The following is a 23,093-nucleotide window of genomic DNA, read 5'->3' on the forward strand; positions in this document are numbered from 1 at the left end:
GCCAGCTCCACACGGGTCAAGGAGGCCCGGGGCTTGAACCGCGGACCTCCCATATGGTAGACGGACACCCTAACCACTGGGCCAAAGTCCGTTTCCCTGGGTTAGAGTCTTAACCCGCCTAGAACACTGATGTGAAGACAACATTCCCCCTAACCTTTGGCATACAGGCTCAACCCTCTCAGAGTAATGAGTTGACCACCTGGCCTTTCCTAACCTTTCCTAACCTTTGGAGGACAGGTCCACCCCTCTCAGACCTGTGGGGTGTTGACCTTAATTGCCCTAATCCTCGGGAAATGTTCTCCATCCACTCTGTACCGTGGGGTGGCAAAATTCTCCCAGAACATGGGGTGGGAACATCCACCCTCTTCAACTGCTGGGGCAAACTCACCCTCTCTGTACACATGGGTGAGGTTCCTATCTTGGCCCAAGGTGAAGTCTTAATTCCAGATCTCGGCTCCCATGGTTTTCCTCTTAAAGCTCTTTCTCTTTCAATCTCTCCTTTCCATGTCCCTTTTATTCCAGGCTGACAGTGGTTTTTTTTTCATACAGCTCTCTCAAAAAGTCTGTTGGTTTAGCATGCAGGGAGCAGGGGTCCAAGCCATCTGACAGTAAGACTTTCCACAAGTCTTTCCGACATAACTGCATCTTCCATCCTGATTTACAAGTTCCAGGTTTAGTTAAGTCCTCCAAAGGGGCACTTTCATCTGGAAGCTTGATGTCCAGAGGCTTGGAATTTCCAGAATCAGTTTCTGTTTTCTTTGTGCCTGACAGTTCCATCCTCAGCATATCTCTCTCGTCTAACATTTTGCTATAAGCTGCAAGCAGAAGCCAAGATGCATTCTCTAGGTTTACTTTGGAAATTTCTTCAGCTAAATGCCCAGGCTCGCCATTTTCAAATTCTGCCTTCCATAAAACACCAGGAGTTAATCTTGCTAAGTTCTCTGTAACTTTAAAACATGGATCTCCTTTCCTCCAGTTTCCAATAAGAGTTTAATCATTTACTTTTTTTTTTTTTTAATATGGAAAGCTTCACGAATTTGCATGTCATCCTTGTGCAGGGGCCATGCTAATCTTCTCTGTATTGTTCCAACTTTAGTACATATACTGCCAAAGCGAGCAGTCATCATTTACTTCTAAGGCATCATAAAAAGTCTCTTTAGCATCCATATTGCTATCAGCAGTCTCTTCAAAGCACTGTAAGTCTTTTCTTCTAAGCATCTCACAATTCCTCCAAAAAGTACCCCTTCCCCATTTATAAAACCGCTCCAGCATTTCGGTAATTGTGAAAGCACTACCCCACGCTCGGTACCAAATTCTGTATTAGTCAGCCAAAGGGGTGCTGATGCAAAATACCAGAAATTGATTGGTTTATATAAAGAGTATTTACTTGGGGTAGGAGCTTACAGATACTAGGCCTTAAAGCATAAGTTACTTCCCTCACCAAAGTCTATTTGGAGCAAGATGGCTGCTGTCATCTGTGAAGGTTCAGGCTTCCTGGGTTCCTACGTTCCTGGGGCTTGCTTTACTCTGGTTTCAAGGTTCCTTGCTTCCTGGGGCTGGTTTCTCTTTCCTCTGCGTGCTGATTTCCCAGGGCTCCAGTTTCAGTCTTCAGTATCAAACTCCAAAATCAAAACTCCAACATTAAAAGCCCCCAACTCTGTTCTTTGCCATGTTTTCACCCCTTGCTGGGTGGGGACTCAATGCCCTAATCATAACTCAGTCATGCCCAGGTACAGATCAGATTACAAGCATAATCCAATATTTCTTTTTGGAATTCATCAATTATATCAAACTGCTACACTTACCCAAATTCACATAGCTACTAGAGAGCAGAAGGAAGACACAACTCAGATCTTTTGATTACAAGGTATATATTACTTCGATACCATGCTGTTTTCTATTTTACTAAGGGTGGTATAGCAACAGGGTAATAACAACAGCCATAGCCTCCCCCAAACACACACATATACCATCATCCTTATCCTTCTTACAACTGAACACAAAGGCATTCTTAAATAGATTACATAATAATAGTAATAAAAAAACATAGATTGGAGTTTCTTGAGTTCAGCACTACTAACATTTTGAACCACGTAATTCTTTGTTGCAGGGAGATTTCTCGTGCACTACAGGATGTTAAAGAGCATTCCTGGCGCTCTATTCACTAGATGCCAGCAGTATCCCCCCAGCTGTGAATGCCTTCAGACACTGCCAAATGTCCCTTGAGGGGCTAAATCATCCCCAATTGAGAACCACTGCTTTAGATACTCCAGGTCTTTCTTGTCCTGTGAAATGTGATTTCATGTAGATCAGCTCAGCAGCAAAACTAATATGTTTATGTTACAGATGAAAGAAAAAGCTCTAAATTATAAACATCACAATGAAAAAAATCTAGAGCTTTAACACGAAACTATTTAGGGATAAAAACAAAACAAAACAAAACTACAGCATTGGTTATAGATCTCTTTAAAGTGCAGCCAGGGGGAAGCAGACTTGGCCCAATGGATAGGGCGTCTGCCTATCACATGAGGGGTCCAAGGTTCAAACCCCGGGCCTCCTGACCTGTGTGACGAGCTGGCCCATGCGCTGTGCTGATGGGCGCAAGGAGTGCCGTGCCACGCAGGGGTGTCCCCTGCGTAGGGGAGCCCCACGTGCAAGGAGTGCACCCCATAAGGAGAGCTGCCCAGTGCGAAAGAAAGTGCAGCCTGCCCAAGAATGGTGCCGCACACACGGAGAGCAGACACAGCAAGATGATGCAACAAAAAGAAAAAGAAACACAGATTCCCAGTGCTGCTGATAAGGATAGAAGCAGTCACAGAAGAACACACAGCGAATGGACACTGTGAGCAGACAACTGGGGGGGGGGGGGGGGGGGGAGGGAAGGGAAGGGGAGAGAAATAAATGAAAAATAAATCTTAAAAAAAATAAAGTGCAGCCAGGCATGGATTTCAACTTCATTACCAACTCCTGCCAGAAGTAGAACGAACACCAAAAGTTAGATTCTGCAGGTTCTGCTTATTTGCAATGTTTCTTCTGTGATATTCTGGCCTTTTAATACCACACACTAGGCCCTCAACCTCCAATATGGTACTCAGTTGTTTTACAGGAAAGAGGCTTCATAAAGTTTTGTTATAGCACTACTGAAGAGAAATATGAGTCACAAATAGAAGCCACATACGTAATTAAAATTTTTCTAGTAGCTACATTAAAAAAGTAAAAAGAAACAGGTGAAATTAATTATAATAATGTATTTTATTTAACCCAATATGTCCAAAATATTATACTATCATTTCAACATGTAATAAAAAAATATTGAGTTATTTTACATTCTTTTTTTTTTTTTACTAAATCTTCAAAATCCAGTGTGAATTTTACACTTATAGCACATTTCAATTCATACTAGCCACAATTCAAGTGCTCAGTAATCACATGTGGCTAGTGGCTACCATATTGGACAGCGCAGATCTAGTCTGTAAAGGAAAGGTACAAAGAGCAAAGGAGTAAAAGCTAGTCAAAAAAAAGAATCCTACTCAACTGTCTCCTATTTCTTTGTCTACTGATACCAACACCAAATGGTTACATGTCTGCAGGCAAAAAAAACAATGGGGTATTTCATGACATTCTGCCAAGGCAATACAGAATATCTAGTTATGTTTTAGGGTTCGGAAATTAATTCTTGCATGTTATGATAACAGCACAGTGTAATGTTGTGTAGCCCAGTGGTAAATTCACTCTTTTTTATAAGACCCATTCTATATTAGTTTATTAGAATTGTAATTTTAACTGCCTTTCTTCAAGAACATCCTATTATTTTAAAAAGTCACTATTTGTCACTAATAAGAAAAAAACTGATTAGCCTGCTCCAAGTCACTGACCTAATCTCTTACATATATTTACATTGTGTTTACATTTTATTAGAGTTTAACTTAGATGGATTTGACATAGGACAGTATAAGAAAAAATTAATGTCTCAGTTTATTCAAAAAATGTCAAGTAATGTACAATCAAAGACTTGAAAATTTTGAAATTTTGCCAAGGATCACACAGTTTCAAAGCTCATGGGCTTAGTGAATTTTAAATTGTGTCTACAATGTTGCCACTTCAGCTGGTATACAGAAATACTGGCTATTCAGCAATGTTTAGAAAGCATCAAACTTAAACTTATACCAGTGATTTTGGTGATTCCTGTTATTTTATAATGTACTATTATCATCGATGTAAAATCTTCTTGTTCACCCCTAATAGTATCACCTAATGTCATTAAGTGGTGATGCTAATGCTCAGGCTGAAAAATGTGACCCCCGAAGCAATAACTTTAGAATGGGAGTTAAATATGATAAAACTCTCTGAAGAATGCACAACAAAACAAAACAAAAACTGCTATGAGAGCAGTCAGCAAAATATTAAAGATAAGTGCTCAGAAAATAAAGAGCAGCATTAAAGTAAGAATATGCTACAATAACTATATAAGCTCTAACACTGCCCCTGCCTCCACAAACCACTTAAGTCTTGAATTATGCAAGTTTTGAATTTTTGAATTGTGAGAGACCTCCAAGAATGTGCTTGTGATTTCTTTGTACTTACTGTAAAACTTTTAGAAGTTCCACTGCTCTAGGCTATTAACTGGGCAAGGAGTGGCCAATAACTGGACGCAGGGTGAGTATATGAATTAAAGGCAGCCAATCAGTAGGCTATCTTTAGCCCAGGAAGCAGCCTGGTACTAAAGGTACAAAAAGCTTTGCCCAGTAGGATCAATGATAAATTGCTAGCCTGGAGCTTCCCTCCAAAATTTGAGCAGAAAAATATGGAAGAAATCAAAGCAGAAGGAACGAAGAGATATAAAAAGCAAAGTAGCAAAGGACGGGTTAGAAAATCACCATAATGACAGAACTCCAGGAAAAGGTTCCACAATGTTCTTGGATCCTAGAACCAAAACTGTGCCTAGATTTCTGTAATATTTCTATTTCCTTTAGTGCCACTTTGCATCCATATAATGAACCCTCATGTGACCTGAGGCAGTTGGAGAAAGCTGTTGCCTAACACATTGACTGTTTTTCTGAATTGGTAGGATTTTCCTAGAGAGGCAGTGATTTCCCTCTTTTTGTTTTCTTCCTCAGAAGGGCCTAAAAATGCCAAGAGGAAGGGACTATTATATTAAAAAGTAGCTTTATATACCTGCATTTTTTTCTCTTGTTCATTTTCTCCTATCATTCCAGTCCCTGTTACACTTTCACTTCCATCAATGGATACCTAGAAATAAAGGAATGAGATAAAGTTTTAATAAGTTTTACATGTTGATTATTTTTAAAGCTGGGTGATGAGTACATGGGGATTCATCGTTATTTATTTTTGTGTATGTTTGAAATATTCCATAATAAAAGTAGTAACAAAACAACCAAAAATCTTTTAAATTATTTGATATATGTTCAATACAGCAAAAAATAAGCCCTTTTGATGTACAACTTGAGACTTTCCTTTACCTTTTCTAATATCTAATTTCTACTTCTTAATTCCATAAGCAGGCCCATCTACACTTTATTATTCCTTTTCTAGCATTCATTCTTCAATATCTCTTTTTGTGAGTTATCTGCCACTCATTTCTTTACTATAAGACCTTACCCCATTCCCTTATTTTTCTTCCAATATTTCTTTGTACACTTTACTTCCTTTAACAGAAATGCTGATCTCCCTTCATGTTGTCTGATTTTAAATAACTAGTTCCTTATTTCATAAAATGTGGTTTTTGTTTTGTTTTTGTTTTCATTTCTTTTAATGACAAATAAAGAAGGTGTATATTTGGAATGTTGTTGACATTGTAAAATACCATACCTTTGCTGCATACTGTTCCAAAGCACTGATCGTATCAGGGTCAATTGTGGCATCTCCAGTGTGCAGACCTGCCACTGTCCCATCAGCTTGAATTGCCAAGATGGTGTCAGATTGTGGGACTTGCACTGCATGGTGGATGTAAGCTGTCGTGCCATCTTCCAGCTGAACTGCCTGTAATGCACTCTGGTCATAACTATCTGAAGGAGCGGAAGAGAATGGAGTTAAATTAAAGGTAAAGTCTAATGATTGGTTACATTTTTAAAGGAAGAGGAGAACAAACTTTTATTGAATGCTTACTTTGAGCATTAGACCATGTGCTTTACATATGTTATCTCATTTAATCTGTAAAACAATTCAATGAGGTGGGTAAATTTACTACCTATTGTACAAAATAGCCAAACTGAGACTTGTAGAAATAAAAGTCATTTTCCTTAGGAAAGAGGAAATTAAAAACAAATTAACAAACTCTAACAAGTCAAAATCAGCATATAAAGAAACCAAGATTTGAACTCAGAGAGCACTTTCGCAACTAAAGACAGGTCTTATTTCTCCATACCCCCACTTCTCCTTTATTTTATTCCTATCTCCAAAGCTACTTTACCTTTGGAGGTATGATGAATAAATGCTGTAGTTCCATCTTCTAACTGCACTGCTTGACCATCCTCTAGACGCAAACTGTCCCCTGCTCAAGAACAATGCTTACATTTAGATCTCAGGTTTTCTAAACATGTCCCAGCTAACTAACTTAGCAACAACAGAGTCAATAAACCATTGAACACATTATAACAACCTATACTTGCTTTAAGGGTCCTTGAACATTTAAATAATTTCAGTAAAGTTGTTCTGAGAAAGGCATAAAATGAAAGTTAGAATATTTATTTTAGAAATATTTACTAGGGAGTAAGGAAAGTTGAAAGAAAAAAAGGAAAAACATGTGAGAAAGGTAGGATTCAGCTCAAATAACAGAAAAATTCACTTGGGACTATTGCTCACTTATCTCCAAAATACAATCTGGTAACTCCCATTATCTTTGAGAGAAAGTCTCAATTAAGTTAAAATAGTCTTTTGTATCTCTCTTTGACATCTACTCATCTCTCCTTTCAGGAGGCCTACAGATCATGTCTAAGTTCAGATAGTAAGAGGGAGGTAGAGGCAGCAAATAATGAAGTATGAGAATCAGGATGGTCTCTTGTACTGTGTCTTTTTTTAAAAGATTTATTTTATTTATTTACTTATTCTCCCATCCCCTGCTGTTTGTGCTTGCTGTCTGCTCTGTGTCTGCTTGTCTCCCATTTTTTGTTGTTGTTGTGTCATCTTGCTGCGCCATCTCTCCGAGGGTGCAGGCCACCAGCTCTGTGTGGGTGCAGCTGCGGGCCGTCAGCTCTCAGCAGGCACAGGCCAGCTTGCTTTCACCAGGAGGCACCAGGAATCGAACCCAGGGCCTCCCATATGGTAGACAGAAGCCCAATCACTTAAGCCATATCCACTTCCCCTCTGCTGTATCTTAAATACTTACTACTTTTAGGTAATGGTACATGTTGAACATAAGCAGCAGAGCCATCCTCCAACTGAATGACTTGGCCATCTATGAGTTTTCCATCTGAAACACAAGATTCAAGCCAATAAATTAACAAAAACAGAAATTTTTAACTTTACACAATTTCAAAATGATATCAACTATAAAAACATACACTACTTAAGATCATGTTCATCTTGATTCTTCCCTCAATGTTCTGAGGCAATTCAATAACACATCCAGTGATCCTACAGAAAGCAGAAAATCCTCCCTCAGCCATCCTTCCTCCCCTCCAAGAGAACTCAGACAGATTCAAGAGGAAGAGTGGCTCACCAAAGCAAGCTCCATGAGTGGAACCTCTATATAATTTTCAGAGCCACTCAGGAATAGTGACGCTGACCATGGGGAAGCTGAAGCTGGGAAGGTAGACAAATATATCAGTGTATGTGAGGCCAGTTGTCACTCTCACTTCTGGGGACTTAAGACTCTGTTCAGGTATACATGTGTTTAGTAAATTTCCATAAAATACAAGGAATCTGAGGACTGGGCTATTTCCTGGAGCAAAGAAGTAAACACGGATTCACAGACAATGTTAAAAAAACAAAACAAAAGGCCTTTACTCTTACATATATTTTGTAAAATAATAATAAAATAATAATAAAATTAAATAATAAATAACCTGAAGTTAAAAAGTTAAGAATGGTCTTTTAGAAATAGGTTGGGAACATATCTTTGCCTATCCACCACCTACTGGCTAATTCTGATACCCGGAAGTATACTGAAAATATCTCTAAATTATCAAAACAAAATTTGAGTTAAACTGAAATTATTTAAAATTAATATATGCTATAAAGTCTTTTCAGGAGGGACAGGGAGGGAGTAATAGTAATAGTTGTGAGGTGCTCCAACTCTGAGGTTAGGAATCACTAGTATTAACCAATCAGCTGTATGCAAGGCACATACCTTTAGAATTGTGTTGTATATAAGCGGTAGAACCATCTGCAAGTGTTACGGCTTGTAAGCTTACACCTTCCATATTTTCTAAATTGTCACCATCTATTTAAAAAAATATTTCATTTAGATAACCATCATATGTGCATGCTGATTACTTTAAAAAAAATGTAATTAGGCATAAAGACAGGGAGCCTAACAGAGTCAAATGGGATTTCTTTTAGCATTTAAAAAAATATTTCCCCACCCTTCTGGATCCAGCATCCACACTAAGCATACACAAATACTCATTGAAAGGCTTAGGTTTGTGTCATTGTTAAGCTAAATGAAGAACAGGGGGTTAAGCATAGTATTGTATGTTTTCATTTTCCCTTAAGGTAAATGATATTTCCAAACCCATATAATCCCTTCAAAAAAGACTACTCACCTGCCACAGTTACAGCCTCTGTCAAACATAGGGTAACATGTTGTGCCTCCATTCCTCCTCCAGGAAACTCTGTCATTCCCTGAGAATCTCGATTTATTTGGGCTAACAACATTTTCTACCTTGAAGAAAAGGAGAAGCACTTGAGAACAAAGAATGATACATATGAAATAAAATTTATAAAGATTATTTTTATGAACTACAAATAATTGCTACGTAAGTAGTATTTGATATAAGCTGAAGTTTCACTTAATATGCAAAGTAAGAATATTAACCCAAAGTCCAAGGCATGCTTTTCATAATTCAGTAGTAAGCTATTGAACACACTGATAAATCTTGCCCATCAGTTTCGTACATGCCTCAAACCTCCTACCTCACTTCAGTCTCCCTCCCCCATGTAACGTCCCACAAGTGAATCAGCCCCCTATGCCACAGAGAATATAGAAATCATCAGAGAGGAACTCCCTGTCAATAAGCCTATCACTTAACTGCATTTCCTTGTATTACTTCTTCCTTCTCTACCATATTAAAGGAAATACTGTTCCTATAAGGTAAGACTAATCCCTCCAACCTGTTCTTGGATTTCATGTCTTTTTCCTTAGGGAGCTCAATCAAGGACCTCTTCTCTCTCTCTCTCTGTTCTTTCTCATCAATAACTTAAAAACACAAAAATAAAATCAAATAAACAAAACCTCACCTCTGATTCAGCTATTAGTCTCTCTTTCCTTCTTTTCATAGATAGACTTTAGAGTTGTTGCTAAGAATAATTCCGATTTCCCACTAGCATCTGGTTTCTGTCCTAACACTACTGAAACTGCTCTAGCTGGTCACTAATCTCTACTTTAATCTAAAACTCAATAGGTATTCCTAGGTATCTGTCCAAGAGAAATGAAAACATATGTCCACAAAAAGACTTATACACAAATACTCACAGCAGTTATATTCATAGTAGTCCTAAACTGGAAATAACCCAAATGTCCATCAATAAAGAATGAATAAACAAATTGTGATATATCCATAATGGAATATTATGCAGCAATAAATAGAAGAAGGAACTACTATTACATGCAGTAATACTGATGAATCTCAAAAAAATTATGCTAAGGGAAGGAAAACAGGCATAAAATAATAACATCACACTGACAGAACTTTCAACAGGCAAAATTAATCTATGGTGGTAGAAGTCAGAACAGAATGTGGGGAATGTGTGTTCAGTGGTTGAGCGCCTGCTGCACATGTATGAGGTCCTGGGATCAATCCCAGGTACCTCCTTTAAAAAAAAAGAAAAGAATGTGGTTCTGGGGTTAGGGAATTGACTGGAAAGGAGCACAACGTAATTTTCTATAGTGATGAAAATGTTCTATGCTCTTTTTTGAGGGCTGGTTACTTACATATATATAACTTATAAAACTCATCAAACTGTACACTGAAAAATTTATGCATTTTACTGTATGTTGCATATATCTCAATTTTTTAAAAAGTTTAAAAATGACCAAACACTGACAATAGTTAAACATCTAAACAATGAATACTCCTCAGTCTAGTCTACTTTGATACTACTGATTTTTATCTCCTTAGAATACTCTTGTCTTGGCTTTTGTGACATCCACACTCTCCTGGTTTTCTCTAAATTCCTAGCCAATCACTCTCAGTTTTTCCTAAGGATTACTAAATATTGAGGGATCTCAAGGTTCGATCGATCTTAGCTCCACCTTCCCCCATCTATGTACTTTTCCTCTTGGGCAATCTCATCCATTCTGATAGCTTCAAAAATCTTCTGAATTGGTAAGTTCTCTAAAATCTGTCTAGTACTTTCTCTTAAGGGCTCTTGGCCTATATATCCATCTGCTTACTGGCCTTAAGCACCTTCATGGTCCAGACACCTTCAACCAATACAGTTCAAAATCCTCTTTCTGTATTTCCTACCTATAAATGCAATCACTGGCCCAGTGACCCAAATCTCTCTAATTCTCCAATCAACCACTAAGAACTACCAACTGTACTTGTAAATGTCTGCTGAATTCATTCACTTCTCTCATCAGACTGTCCTAGTTCAGGCCACCATCATCCATTTGATTATATCAGCCTCCAAAAATCCACTACTACTCTTCTCCAACCTCCAATCATAGCATGTCTCTGTTTCAGAACCTTTAGTAGTTTCCCATTTCTCTAGTATAGCTGAATTTTCACAATCAAGTACTTGTCTCTGTTTTATTAACTATTTTCTCCTACTACTGTAAAGGGTACTGCCAGAGGAAAAATGAACACAAAATCAGGCTTTGGAGATGTGTTATTCAAGAGGAACTCTCCTCTTGCTTACTATTTAAAAAAATAGATATTTAGTGAAATATAACTCACATGCAATAAAATTTAAAGTATACAAAAGTCAAGGGTTTTAGTATATTCAGAAATGTGGACTTTTCATTACAATCTAAATTTAAATTTTTTAAATCACTCTCTAAAAGAAATGTCCATTTCCCTCTACCTCCAGCCCTAAACATCTGCCAATCTACTTTCTGTCTTATAGATTTGCTTGTACTGAACAGTGCACATAAATATAATCATAATGTGTGAACTTTTGTGACTGGATTCTTTCACTTCGCACAATGTTTTTAAGGTTGATCCACATTGTAGCATGCATCAGTACTTCTTTTTATTGCTAAATAATATTCCATTATATGGTATAGTAGTTTGAGATTATTTATGAATTCCAAAAAGAGGTATTTTTAAAATTTTTTGTAAACTGGTCTGTTCCTCTAGGCATGATACCCTTTGATTGATTTAAATTCAAAGGCTTTATGTTAATTAGATCAAGATTAGGACTTTGATTCGACCACATCATTAGGGCATGCAGGGTTGAGTCCTGCCCCCTAGGTGAGCTATACAAATGGAACACAGAAAAGATACACAGAGGAGGGAAGCAGATTTGGCTCAACTGATAGAGCGTCCATCTCCCATATGAGAGGTCCAGGGTTCAAGCCCTGGGCCTCCTGACTCGTATGGTGAGCTGGCCCACGCGCAGTGCTGATGTGCGCAAGGAGTGCCATGCCACGCAGGGGTGTCCCCTGCATAGGGGAGCCCCATGCGCAAGGATTACGCCCCTCAGGGAGAGCCACCCCACGCAAAAGTAGCACAGCCTGCTCAGGGGCGCCGAACACATGGAGAGCTGACTCAGCAAGATGACACAACCAAAAAAGAGACACAGATTCCTGGTGCTGCTGACAAGAACACAGAGGAAAAGACACAGCTCCATAGACATGGCAGAGGCCCCAGGAAGAGAGATGAGCCATTTGCCTGATAGTTTACAGCTGACCTTGTGGAAAGAACAGAGCAGCTGAGCCCGTAAAGAAACAAGCCAGGGAAGCAGACTTGGCCCAATGGATAGGGCTTCTGCCTACTACATGGAGGTCCAAGGTTCAAACCCAAGACCTCCTGACCTGTGTGATGAACTGGCCCATGCACAGTGCTGATGTGCACAAGGAGTGCCATGCCACGCAGGGGTGTCCCCCACGTAGGGGAGCCCCAAGTGCAAGGAGTGCGCCCCATAAGAGCCACCCAGCGCGAAAAAAGTGCAACCTGCCCAGGAATGGCGCCGCACACACAGAGAGCTGACGCAGCAAGATGACGCAACAAAAAACAACACACAGATTCCGGGTGCTGCTGATAAGAATATAAGTGGGCACAGAAGAACACACAGCAAATGGACAGAGAAAGTAGAAAATGGGGGTGGGTGGGAGGTGGGAAGAGAAATAATTTTTTTTAAAAATCTAAAAAAAAAAAAGAAACCAGCCTTATTCCAGCCTACAGCTGAGATTGGAAGAAGTTGGACCCACGGCCTTAAGAAGGAAAAGGAAGACTGAACCCTCGAAAACATTGCCTGCCATCTTGCTTCAACATGTGGCAACAGAGTTTGGTAAGGAAGCAACCCTGAGTTGAACTCTTCAGGGCCTTGTAACTGTAAGCTTTTTTTTTTTTTTAAAGATTTATTTATTTATTTACTCCCCCCCCCCCCCCGCCCGTTGTCTGTTCTCTGTGCTCTGTGTCTATTTGCTGCATCTTGTTTCTTTTTTTTTTTTTGAGATTTGTTTATTGAATTCCCTCCCTCCCCCGTTGTCTGTTCTCTGTGTCTATTTGCTGCGTCTTGTTTCTTTGTCCACTTCTGTTGTCATCAGCGGCACGGAAGTGTGGGTGGTGCCATTCCTGGGCAGGCTGCACTTTCTTTCGCGCTGGGCAGCTCTCCTTACGGGGCACACTCCTTGCGCGTGGGGCTCCCCTACGCGGGGACACCCCTGCGTGGGGGGGCACTCCTTGCGTGCATCAGCACTGCACATGAGCCAGCTCCACACGGGTCAAGGAGGCCCGGGGTTTGAACCGCAGACCTCCCATGTGGTAGACGGACGCCCTAACCACTGGGCCAAGTCCGTTTCCCACTGTAAGCTTTAATCTCTAAAAATATCCTTTATAAAAGCCAACAGATTTGTGGTATTATGCATCAGCACTCCTTTGGCTGACTATTACATAGGGATTTATATACTTTACGTATCCATTCATCAGCTGACAGACATTTGGGTTGTTTCCACCTTTTGTACTTCACCCCAGTTGGCTAGTTACACTGAAAATCTATTTTAGCATTCATTCATTCATTCATTCATTCATTCATTCTCTATTGTTTATCAGGGGAGAGTGTGAACACAGTCCCCCACTACCACAAATTATGCAGTCGAGTTTCCCACATTTGGGGAAATCGCAGGGGTCAGCACACACGGAGTGCAATGCATAATCCTCGCCCTGGGAAAACCAGCTTCGTGATCATGGTACCTCCCCTGCCAGGTATTAGCATTCTTTTATTAACGTCTGTAAAAAATAAGATACCAAGTTGAGGAAACCAAGGGTTTATTTTCACAGGAGACAATTATGTACCTACTTCAGTTTCTTTTGTTTAAATGGAATTTAAACCAAAAAGGCAAAGAAAAAAAATAAGAAAAAAAAACCCCAGCAACCACCATCACAAACTTTCTTTAAAACTATAAATCCAAATACATTTTGTATGCAAAGGATTGTTTATAAAATTTTCATTACAGATGCATAAAAAAGATAAAATAAAAATTTACATTTCTTTTTGAAGGCTTTTGTAGCAGTTTGATATTATTGATGAATTCCAAAAAGAAATATTGGATTATGTCTGTAAACTGGTCTTTTCCTCTGGGCATATTACATTGCCCAGATTGCCTACTACGTGCCAGTAGGGTGTTGAGTCCCCCACCCCATGGTGGATGTGGACTCACAAATAAAAGACATGGCAAAGAACAGAGTTGAATGTTGTTTTTTTTTTAAGATTTATTTATTTACTTTATTCCCCTGCCCCGTCCCCTTGTCTGCTCTCTGTGTCTATTTGCTGCGTGTTCTTTGTCCGCTTCTGTTGTTATAAGAGGCATGGGAATCTGTGTTTCTTTTTGTTGCGTCATCTTGTTGCGTCAGCTCTCCATGTGTGTGGCCCCATTCCTGGGCAGGCTGAACTTTTTTTCACGCTGGGTGGCTCTCCTTACAGGGCGCGCTCCTTGTGCGTGGAGCTCCCCTACATTGCGTGCATCAGCACTGTGGGTGGGCCAGCTACACACGGGTCGAGGAGACCTGGGGTTTGAACCACGGACCTCCCATGTGGTAGACGGACGCTCTAACCACTGGGCCAAGTCCACGTCCCGAGTTGAAGGTTTTTAATGTTGGAGTTTTGATGCTGGAGTTTGATGCTCAAGTCTTAAGCTGGAGCCCCAGGAAGTAAGCACACAGAAGAAAGAGAAGCAAGCCCTGGGAAGAAAGGAATCTAGGAAGCCTGAGCCCTGACAGACATTGGTAGCCATCTTGCTCTAATACGTGGAAATAGACTTTGGTGAGGGAAGTAACTTATGCTTTATGGCATGGTATCTGTAAGCTCCTACCCCAAATAAATGCCCTTTATAAAAGCCAATGGATTTCTGGTATTTTGCATCAGCACCCCTTTGGCTGACTAATACAGCTTTTTCCTCCAAAGGAAGACTAAAATATTACTAAAGATGATTTTAAACAACAGCAGAGTTTTAACCACAGACATACATTTCCTAGTATATTTTCTTTTAATATTATTTTTCATGGGGTTTCCAGCTAAGCATGTCCATTTACAAAGTTCTCCAGTGAGTGTGATGAGCAACCTTGATTAAAAAGCATAGATATCTATATCAACTAATAACATTTACATATATTCCTATGTCTCCTGTCAAACTGCCCCAACTAAAGTCTGCAAATGATTCTTATTTCCCTTAGCCATAGAGAGTAAGGATAAATGTTGCAGAAAAAAGAAAAACTCCAGCTTCTATCATGTATCTCATCTTCTTGAAATCCCAGATAGACCCTTTACTCAACAGGTAGATAAGTCTCCTGGGAGATGTTGTGTTTGATTCCATTTATGTCAAAATACATCCTATTTCTCTCTGAATAAACACAATACATTCCGTATACACAATTTGGCTTGCTAATTAATCTTTCCAATCTAATCGGTTTGCCATCTAAACTTGCTTATTTCTGCCAAATCCAGACACCAGAAAAAAAATCTTTATCATCCTTAACTAAACCTTCATTCATATATTCAACTCCATGATATCCTAAAAATAAACTCCCAAGATTAAGATTATTGGATCAAATATATGTATTTTTTTTTTTAAAGAAGTACCAGAGATTAAACCTAAAACCTTGAACATCTGAAGCAAGCATTCAACCAATGAGCTAAATACTACTTCCCCAAAATAAAAGCATTTTTAGGGTTATCACAATTTGCTGCCAAAATTATTTTCTAAAAAAACCAGGGCAATTTCACTGCCATCAGTAACACAATGAGTATACTAGATTTATTTTATGTTTACTGGTAATGGGTATTACTCTAGAAGCCCTGCCTGATACAAAATAGGTGGATGATTTGTTTTAAAGGAAAAAAAAAAAAAAAGGAGATTAAAGAAGGGAATCATTAAAGTAACATGTACATTAAATATTTTATTTTAATTTAAATCTATAAACATACTTTCATTCACCAATCTTTGATAGAAGGTTAAGGCCTTTTCTCTAAAACCGGATTTGTGGATTAAGTTGGGCATAGCCTTTTTGCAAAAATCACTAGCATGAAGCATGCCAGTTTGGGTCACATTAAAGAGCGAGATACTTACAAAGGAATTTTAGGATAGAAACTTCTGGATTTGAAATTTTTTTCCTCTCTGATCTTGTACAGTTTCCTGTTTTTATAGGACAAAATCCAATTATTTAATCTGGCATTCGAGCTACTCTCCAATCTGGTCCCTACCTATTTTTCTAATTTCATCTCCTGTTATCCCCTTTACTATAGTTGAGTTACTCTGCTGGGTAACTATCCAGCAAACATTTATACCAGGCAATGTGTATACTATTAGGGATACATAGGGGTAAAAAAGAAGACAACTGTGCTCTTAAGAAACTTATTTCATGGTGGGAAACAAGGGAAAACAGGTACTTAAAACAAAATATGGGGAAATGTATGTGGCTCAAGTGACTGTCTCCCGTCTACCATATGGGAGGTCCAGGGTTCGATTCCTAGGGCTTTCTGGTGAACGGCAAGCTGGCCCATGCAGTGAGCTGGCCTTAGTGGAGAGTTGGCCCACACGGTGTGCTGGCCCTCCCAGGAGTACTTGCCCGCATGGAGTGCTGGCTTGCGCACAGAGCTAGCACAGCAAAATAACACAACAAAAAGGAAACACAAAGGAGATACAATAAGAGATGCAGCAGACCAGGGAGCTGAGGTGGCACAAGAAATTGAGTGCCTTTCTCTCACTCCAGAAGGTCCCATGATTAGTTCCCAGTGCCGCCTAAAAAGACGACAAGCAGAAACAGAAGAACACAGAGAGCAGACAGAGTACAAAACAGCAAGGAGGGGAGATAAACAAATCTTTTAAAAATATATATTAAGAAAAAAACAGAAATAACAAAAAAGAAAAGAACACCAAAATATTGGGGGGAAAGTTTGGCTTTCCTCAAAAAGCTAAACTCAGAATTACTATATGAACCATAATACCATTCCTAAGTATATATCCAAAATAAATGAATACAGGGACTCAAACAGGTACTTATATGACAATGTTCATAGCAGCATATTCACGACAGCCAAAAGGTGAAAAAAAAACACATCACACAAAAGTTTCCATCAACAGTTGAATGGATAAACAGAACGTGGTACAATCACACAGTGGATTATTATTCAGCCATAAAAAAGAAAAGAAGTACTGTTTTGTGTTACAGCAAGGATGGACCTTAAAAAACATTATGCTAAGTCAAATATGTCAGATACATAAGGACAAATATTGTATGATTCCTGTGATGGTTAGGATAATGTGTCAACTCAGCCAGGTAATTGTGCCCAGTTGTTTAGTCAAGCAAGCACTGGGCTAACTGTAATACGAGGTATTTATGGACTTGAATCACCATTGACTTTATTGCAGTGGTAAATCATAGACAGCTGATTATAATTACATCAATCAAGGAGACTGCCATCAGTAATGAGTGATACTTTATCCAATCAGTTGAATGCCTTAAAAAGGGAAGTGATTCCAGCACTTAGAATTTCCCAGCTTGTGCTTGGAGAGCCAAAGTCTCCCAGAACTCAACAAGAACATTCACTGGACTTTCATTGGAGACCCTGGTTGCAGCCTGCCTGCGGAACCTGGACTTGTACATCCCACCGTCACGTGAGAGACTCTTAGAGACAGAAAGTATATAACAAGTTATCAGTGGCTAAGAGAGGGAAATGGAGAGTTATTGCTTAACAGGTTCGAAACTTCTGTTTGGGATGATCAAATGTTTTAGAAATAGTGGTGATGGTTGCACAACACTGTGGATATACTTAATGCCATTAAATTGTACACTTTAAAATGACTATTATGGTAAACTTTAAGTCATGTGTAATTTTTTTTTTTTTTTTTAAGGTACCTGGGGCTGGGGATTGAACCCAGAATCTTGTATGTGGGAAGATGCCACTGAGCCACTGAGCCACACTGGCTTCCCTGAGTTGGTTTTAATGTTTGTTTTGCTTGCTGTTTTTGTTTGTTTTTCCGGAGGCGCCAGGAACTGAATGTGGGACCTCCCATACGGGAGGTGGGCACTCAACTGCTTGAGCACATTTGTTCCCAAGTCATGTGTATTTACCACAATAAAAAAAAAATGGAAAAAAGAAAAAAAAAACTGAACAATCTGATTAGGAAAATTTGGCACTATCAAAATTTTAATGCAACCAAGCAATTACTCTTGAAATTTATTTTAAAAAGACACAAAAGTGTGCAAAGTTGACTAGAACAGTTTTTATAATAGCAAAAAGCAGTCAGTGATCTAAAAGTCCATTAATAAGGACAGGTTAAATAAATTAAAGGACATCCATAAATGGAACATGCAGACACTAAAAAGAATGAGATAGGTCTACATGAAATGGTGTGAAATATATCCAATATATATCTTAAGTGGGGAAAAGTTGCAAAACAGTATAAATGGTATGATCCCATTTGTGTTTTTAAAAATGTATATAAATAGCTGCATATGCTTGAATATATCCTTAAAATTTTAGAAGAATATCCAAATGGTTACCTCTCAGAAATGGTGGGGTAGGAAAGGGATTTCTGATTTTCACCATTTACATTCACTAAGTAAAAAAATGTTTTTTTCTATGTATTATTTTATAGCTTTCTCTGGGGGGAGAAAAAAAGGTAGTTACAAAGCAAGTATTAATAGAGTAAGGAGCACCTAACTTTGTCTCAGGGATGTGAGGCAGGTGACATGTTCATCTGGGCCTAAAAAGTAAACATTTCTTAGGGCCCAAAGGGCAGGAAGGAAATAGGAAACAGCCTTTAATCCAAGTGCTACTGACTCTTCCATAGTACCTCTCCCTTCATCTGAATCCTATAGCATTGCTGTTATATGGCTTGTAGCCCAGCACACTTTGAATTTGATAATGAAAAAGAAATAATTTTCATTATCATAGCTTTCTTCTATACACTGTTTTATAAATTGCTGGAGTGTTATGCATTTGAATCCTGCTAAGTTCCTGGTCAATTTTACCTGCTGAATTTCAGTTCCTCTTTTGGAAATATGGGAGAAAACCTACTTGACAGACTGTTTTGTAAGGATAAAATGAATTAATATATGTAAAGCCTCTAAAACACAGGAGGTACTAAAATATGACTTTTCTTTTTACATAGGAGAAAAATGAGGCTTATAAGGACATTTCTGGATGAACATCTTCTGACTCCTAAAATCCAGTGGTCTTCTTTCTTCTAACAAGTCCTTAAAAACCTACATTTAGTCTGCCCAATTATAAACCTGTAGTCTAGGGTAGGTATTGGTCTTAGCGTCTTTATTTTTTTTTTTTTTTAATTAGAAAATTTGTAGGTTTACAGAAAGATCATGCAGAAAATACAGAAAACATATTCATGCCTATTTTTAACATTTTTGCATTAGTGTGGTACGTTTGTCACAATTGATGAGAGAATATTTATTCTAAGTGTACGAATAACTATGTCCATAGTTTACAATAGGGTTCACTGTGTTGTATAGTCCTACGTGTCTTTAGGATTTTGACACCTATGACTGTGTGTTCAATAAATACCTAACAAGTTTAATATAACTCATGTTTGCAGTGTGCTTTACAATTGCCTCCTCCATTATAAATACCCAGCCATGCTGACTTCTTAGTTCCTAGAACATACCTAACTATTCCTGCCTCAAGGCTTTTGCATACAGTGTTCTTTTTGCCCAAAACACTATTTCCCACTCTTCCAGAGAGTCAGGTGTCATCACCTATCTAAAATAGGTCATGTTCCATTCTACCACCATCCCCTTATTCTCTATCCAAGCACTCTTTATCTCCTTCAGGGACCCCGACTGTCATCACCATTAAATTTCCAATGTCTGCCAGAGTGTCCCCCACATAATAGATGCTTACTGAGTATTTGAACAAATGAATACAAAGTAAGCAACATGCACAAGGTCAAGGCTAGTTAATCACCTGAGGCTGCATTAAAGATTAGGTTTTTTTACACCAATGCTCTTTTCTCAGTGCCTCATTTTTAATAATATGCTGCTGTATGCCTGTATACATAGTGTATACGGTGCCATTATTTGATACCAATTCTTTTTTTAAATAAAAGATTTATTTATTTATTTAATTCCCTTCCCCCTTCCCTCTCCCCCTTCCCCCCTCCCCCAGTTGTCTGTTCTCTGTGTCTGTTTGCTGCATCTTGTTTCTTTGTCTGCTTCTATTGTCCTCAGCGGCAGGGGAAGTGTGGGCGGTGCCATTCCTGGGCAGGCTGCACTTTCTTTCGCGCTGGGCGGCTCTCCTTACGGGGTCACTTCTTGTGCGTGGGGCTCCCCTACGCGGGGGACACCCCTGCGTGGCAGGGCACTCCTTGCGCACATCCGCACTGTGCATGGGCCAGCTCCACACGGGTCAAGGAGGCCCGGGGTTTGAACTGCGGACCTCCCATGTGGTAGACGGACGCCCTAACCACTGGGCCAAGTCCGTTTCCCTTGATACCAATTCTTGTGACCATTAACTCCATATTATAAAAATCTCTGCATTTTCAATCCAGGGCTAAATGCATTATTTAACTTAAACATGTGTGTAAATAACACAATTACATGCTATTACATTTCATGTGCAGTACTCAACAAAACACTGTATCTTTTTAGGAACCACAGACATCTTACTTATTCAAAGTTAAAGAGGAGGGTACTTGGTAGGTTGTTGAATATCTCAGGTGTTCAAGACCCAGCTCTGCCAAATAATAGCTGGAGAAATAACTCAAGTTTAGAGTTTAAAGTTTAAGTTTAAAGTTGACTCACCTGCAAAAAATGGATTAACAATGGCACTTCCTTAGGTTAGTCCTGAGGATTACCAGTTTCTGTATGTATACAAAGCACTCAACAAATCACTTACTTCTGTGCTAGCCAGAGTTAAGTGCTGAGTAAATGGGAGTGATACTTTAAATAGAAAAATTGTAGTATGGAGTTAAATGTTTGTATCTACACGTTAATGGACAATTATTACACACCATACAAAGTTCCCACTGCAGCACAGTTGTTGTCTTTTTAACTTTTTATTGTAGTAGCATACATACAACTCAAAATTTCCCATGTTTACCATTTTCAAGTGTATAATTCAGCAGTATTAATTACTTCAAAATATTGTGTTATATTACTAATATCCATTACCCCAATGCAGCACAATTTTAAGATGGGATTAGCCTTATTCAAAAGAATGGAGAAAAGTGTATTCTTTTTTAAGATTATTTTTTGTTTGCTTTTTTCTATGAGGAAGATGGGGTTTCCCAGTCTAAATCCACCTAAAAACAAAATAATCTGGATAGACAACACAATAAATAATAAAACATTATCTTACAAAGGCCCTCCCTTAAAATGCAAATTAGGAAGAGGAGACAAGTGTCTCAAAAATCACTATGTTTTGAAATAACACCAAGAGCTCAAAGAGTCAGAAAAAGATAATTAAGATTAAAATATACACACATAAAGTAGATAAAAACCTCAAAAGGAATGATGAACCCCTCAGGACTCACAAAAATTCTCCTCAAATGATCATAAACTGCATATACATTATAAGTAGTTAATAACAGCTAAAGTAATAGTAGAGGGAAGTGGACTTGGCCCAGTGGTTAGGGCATCCGTCTACCACATGGGAGGTCTGCGGTTCAAACCCTGGGCCTCCTTGACCCGTGTGGAGCTGGCCCACGCGCAGTGCTGACGCGTGCAAGGAGTGCCGTGCGACTGGAGACCCGCGTAGGGGAGCTCCAAGCGCAAAGGAGTGCGCCCCATAAGGAGAGCCACCCAGCGCGAAAGAAAGTGCAGCCTGCCTAAGGATGGTGCTGCCCACAAGGAGAGCTGACACAAGATGATGCAACAAAAGGAAACAGATTCCCGCTGCCCCTGATAAGGATAGAAGCTAAGGATAGAAGCGGTCACAGAAGAACACACAGCAAATGGACAGGGAGCAGACAACTGGGGGGTGGGGGGGGAGGGGAGAGAAATAAATAAAAAATAAATCTTAAAAAAAAAAATAAAGTAATAGTAAAAGCACAATTGCCAATCCAGGTAGGTAATCTTTACCTGAAGAACATGATTAGCCCTTACTGCACAGCAGTATCCCAGTGTGAGGATGGCTATAGACATTTTGTGAATCATATATCTGATAAGGGAATTGTATCTAGAATATTTAGGACTCTTAAAATTAAATAATAAAAAGAAAATATAATTTTTAAATTGGCAAAAGATATGAACAGAATTTCTTCAGAGAAAGTATACAAAGACCAACAAGCACATGAAAACATTCTCAACATCATTAACCATCAGAGAAATACAAATCAAAACCACAAAAGATACTTCACAAACACCAGGGTAGCTTGATAAAAAAGTCTGATAATATTAAGTGTTGACAAGGATGTGGAGAAATTAGAACCCTTATACACTGCTGATGGGAATATAAAATGGTGCAGCCATTTTGGAAAACAGTGTGGCAGTTTCTCAAAAAGTTGAAGTTACCATACGACCTAGCAATTCTGCTCTTAGGTATATATCTAAGAGAAATGAAACCTGCCACACAAAAACTAATACATCAATATTCAAAGCATTATTCTTATTAGCTAAAAGATGGAAGCAATCCATTAAGTCCATCCACAAAAGAATAAAATATGGTATTTCCATACAATAAAATATTATTTGGCAATAAAAATACTGACACACGTTACAACATAAAAGAACCTTAAAACATTATGCTAAGTGAAAGAAGCCTGACACAAAAAGTCACATATATGACTCCATTTATATGTGAAATGTCCAGAACAGGCAAATCCATAGAGACAGAAAGATAAGTGGTTACCTAGGACTGGTGGATGCCCGTTCAGCTGAAATGTGGAATGACCTGCTCATGGTTTCTTTTGGGGATGATGAAAACATTCTAAAATTGATTGTGGTGATTGTTGTACAACTCTATGAAATGGAAGGTAGGTCAAATTTGACTCGAGCCCTGTGATCCTGAAAATAGGCTGCTTCTTTTCTTCTCTATAAAAGAAAAAACCATTTTGCTTAACTCTTGAGATGCTTGCAGACCTTATGATAAGAGAGTTCTTTATTGCAATAGCCCCTTCATCTCTTTGCAAAAACTATTCTTGAATAAAGCCCTTACCAAGACCGAATTTGACATACATGTGATTATAATTAGGCATATTAGGGGAGTTTTGGGTGCTCTCTGTATCACATACTCTCTTCCTAAACACCAACGAACTTAAAACTACACACTCAGCAAGAATAATAAATATTGCAAAG

At 38.8% G+C, this 23,093-nt stretch overlaps 1 protein-coding gene and 2 non-coding genes across 9 annotated transcripts in view; all 3 read right to left on the bottom strand.

Annotated features, from left to right (window-relative positions):
• ZNF143 (zinc finger protein 143) overlaps window positions 1–23,093 on the bottom strand; it is a 62,834-nt gene that overhangs the window by 38,760 nt on the left and 981 nt on the right. For 2 of the 7 annotated variants that reach the window (XM_058305762.1, XM_058305764.1), the window contains exons 2-7: window positions 8,724–8,838; window positions 8,309–8,401; window positions 7,346–7,429; window positions 6,431–6,514; window positions 5,830–6,026; window positions 5,176–5,250 (exon numbers count right to left, since the gene is read on the bottom strand). In XM_058305762.1, coding sequence (XP_058161745.1) covers window positions 5,176–5,250; window positions 5,830–6,026; window positions 6,431–6,514; window positions 7,346–7,429; window positions 8,309–8,401; window positions 8,724–8,838 — 648 coding nt within the window. Of the gene's footprint in view, window positions 1–5,175; window positions 5,251–5,829; window positions 6,027–6,430; window positions 6,515–7,345; window positions 7,430–8,308; window positions 8,402–8,723; window positions 8,843–22,647; window positions 22,830–23,093 lie in introns of all 7 variants that reach the window. The other 5 variants (XM_058305767.1, XM_058305763.2, XM_058305765.2 and 2 more) reach the window with 4 other exon arrangements.
• LOC111767011 (U6 spliceosomal RNA) lies at window positions 1,014–1,121 on the bottom strand. Its single transcript, XR_002798912.1, has one exon. It is a non-coding gene; the product is annotated as a U6 spliceosomal RNA (small nuclear RNA).
• On the bottom strand, window positions 13,395–13,560 carry LOC111767005 (U1 spliceosomal RNA). Its single transcript, XR_002798906.1, has one exon. It is a non-coding gene; the product is annotated as a U1 spliceosomal RNA (small nuclear RNA).

The sequence above is a fragment of the Dasypus novemcinctus genome, chromosome 10, assembly GCF_030445035.2.
Source record: "Dasypus novemcinctus isolate mDasNov1 chromosome 10, mDasNov1.1.hap2, whole genome shotgun sequence".
Classification (NCBI taxonomy): Eukaryota; Metazoa; Chordata; class Mammalia; order Cingulata; family Dasypodidae; genus Dasypus; species Dasypus novemcinctus.